At 37.3% G+C, this 1,272-nt stretch overlaps 1 protein-coding gene across 1 annotated transcript; it reads right to left on the bottom strand.

Annotated features, from left to right (window-relative positions):
- Positions 1-262: 262 nt before the first annotated feature.
- On the bottom strand, positions 263-1,065 carry LOC7476226 (protein GLUTAMINE DUMPER 2). The gene has a single exon (XM_002324902.4). It carries the CDS (start codon positions 984-986, stop codon positions 450-452), a length of 537 nt encoding a protein of 178 aa, XP_002324938.4. The 5' UTR covers positions 987-1,065; the 3' UTR covers positions 263-449.
- Positions 1,066-1,272: the final 207 nt, after the last annotated feature.

The raw sequence follows: 1,272 nt of genomic DNA, 5'->3' as shown, positions 1-1,272 counted from the left end.
ATATTCATGATATATAAAAAAATTCAATACCTTTTAAAAATTTTAAAGCACCAAGACCCACTTCAATTTTTTGCATGTAGAGGCACAAAAGTTGTTCCCATTGATGCTCAAACCAATACTAAGTGATTGATTTCAAGCTCCATTTTGCTCCCATCAATGGAAGCTGGTCATTGCAGCTGGCTGTAAATGAATCAAGGAGATATTGGGAGAAGTAATTATGGAGAAAATCATGATTACTAGGCAAAATTTAGCTGTAATTAGCTTTAAAGAAGAGAACTTTTTCTGCTAATAACTATTTCATCTCAGCAAAATTTACACTTCCCGGAGAAGTACAAGAACAAAACCACGAAAATAACAAAAGAGAAGCAATACAAGAAAACTCCCTGAAAAAAACACTCTCTTTAGTGTTTTTCCTCTCCAAATACGATTTATTTCTTGCTCATTGGAGCTTAATTTTGTTCTTGAGCTTGCTGGTTCTCTTGCGTCTCTGTATTTTCTTCAGTTGTAGTTGTTGCTGCTTGATCATGGCTGTCACCAATCATTTCTTGATTTTTCACCTTGTCATCATGACCAGTAGGTGTACTCCCCGTCTTCGCTTCTTCTTGGTTATCAATCTTGGCTACAAAGGAAGAGGCTTTGCTGCAAACAGGAGTGGCTAAAAATGTTGGCTTCTCATTTCCAGCCATAATAACCAAAAACTTCTCTTCAAAAACCTTATTCTCTGGCTTTCCTTCCTTTTCATTTCCACTTTCAAGATCATTACCTTCATTTTCACTGTCTAAACGACCAGAAATTCTCCAATAAGAGCAAGCCAAGATTAATAAAGCAAAAGCAATCAACCCCAACATAGCTGCTAAACCTCCAAAGAGGTATGGCACTGGTGAGTGCCACGGTGAGCGAGGTTGGACTACTGCTGGTGGTGATGGTGAAGTGGCTGCTGCCTTTGTGGTGCTGATGGTGGTGTCAAGGTGGCTAATGTGTCTCATTTTTTGGGTTTATTTTAATGTTTTTATCTTCTTAGGGAAGAGGCTTTGGTTGGGAGGAAGAGAAGAAAGTGGGTTTAGTTTGGGTAATGGAGAGGGTAGGGGAGTGGTATTTATAAATGTGGATGGGTTTGGGCTTTGGATAAACTACACTTTAATCCCTATAGATATACACATATTCCATATCGGTTCTTATAATTTAAAATATACATACTAATCTTATAATCTTATATTTGTTTCAAAATCTTCAACACATAAGTAGGCTTAGGCTTTGTTTGTTTTGATGGTG

This window comes from Populus trichocarpa, chromosome 18, assembly GCF_000002775.5.
Source record: "Populus trichocarpa isolate Nisqually-1 chromosome 18, P.trichocarpa_v4.1, whole genome shotgun sequence".
In the NCBI taxonomy this organism is placed as follows: Eukaryota; Viridiplantae; Streptophyta; class Magnoliopsida; order Malpighiales; family Salicaceae; genus Populus; species Populus trichocarpa.
Note: the sequence above shows the minus strand (reverse complement) of the source record. Positions and strands in the feature narration are given on the sequence as shown.

Bases quoted from the DNA above. Each gene is read 5' to 3' on its own strand.
- LOC7476226 (XM_002324902.4), bottom strand. From the start codon at position 986: ATGAGACACATTAGCCACCTTGACACCACCATCAGCACCACAAAGGCA.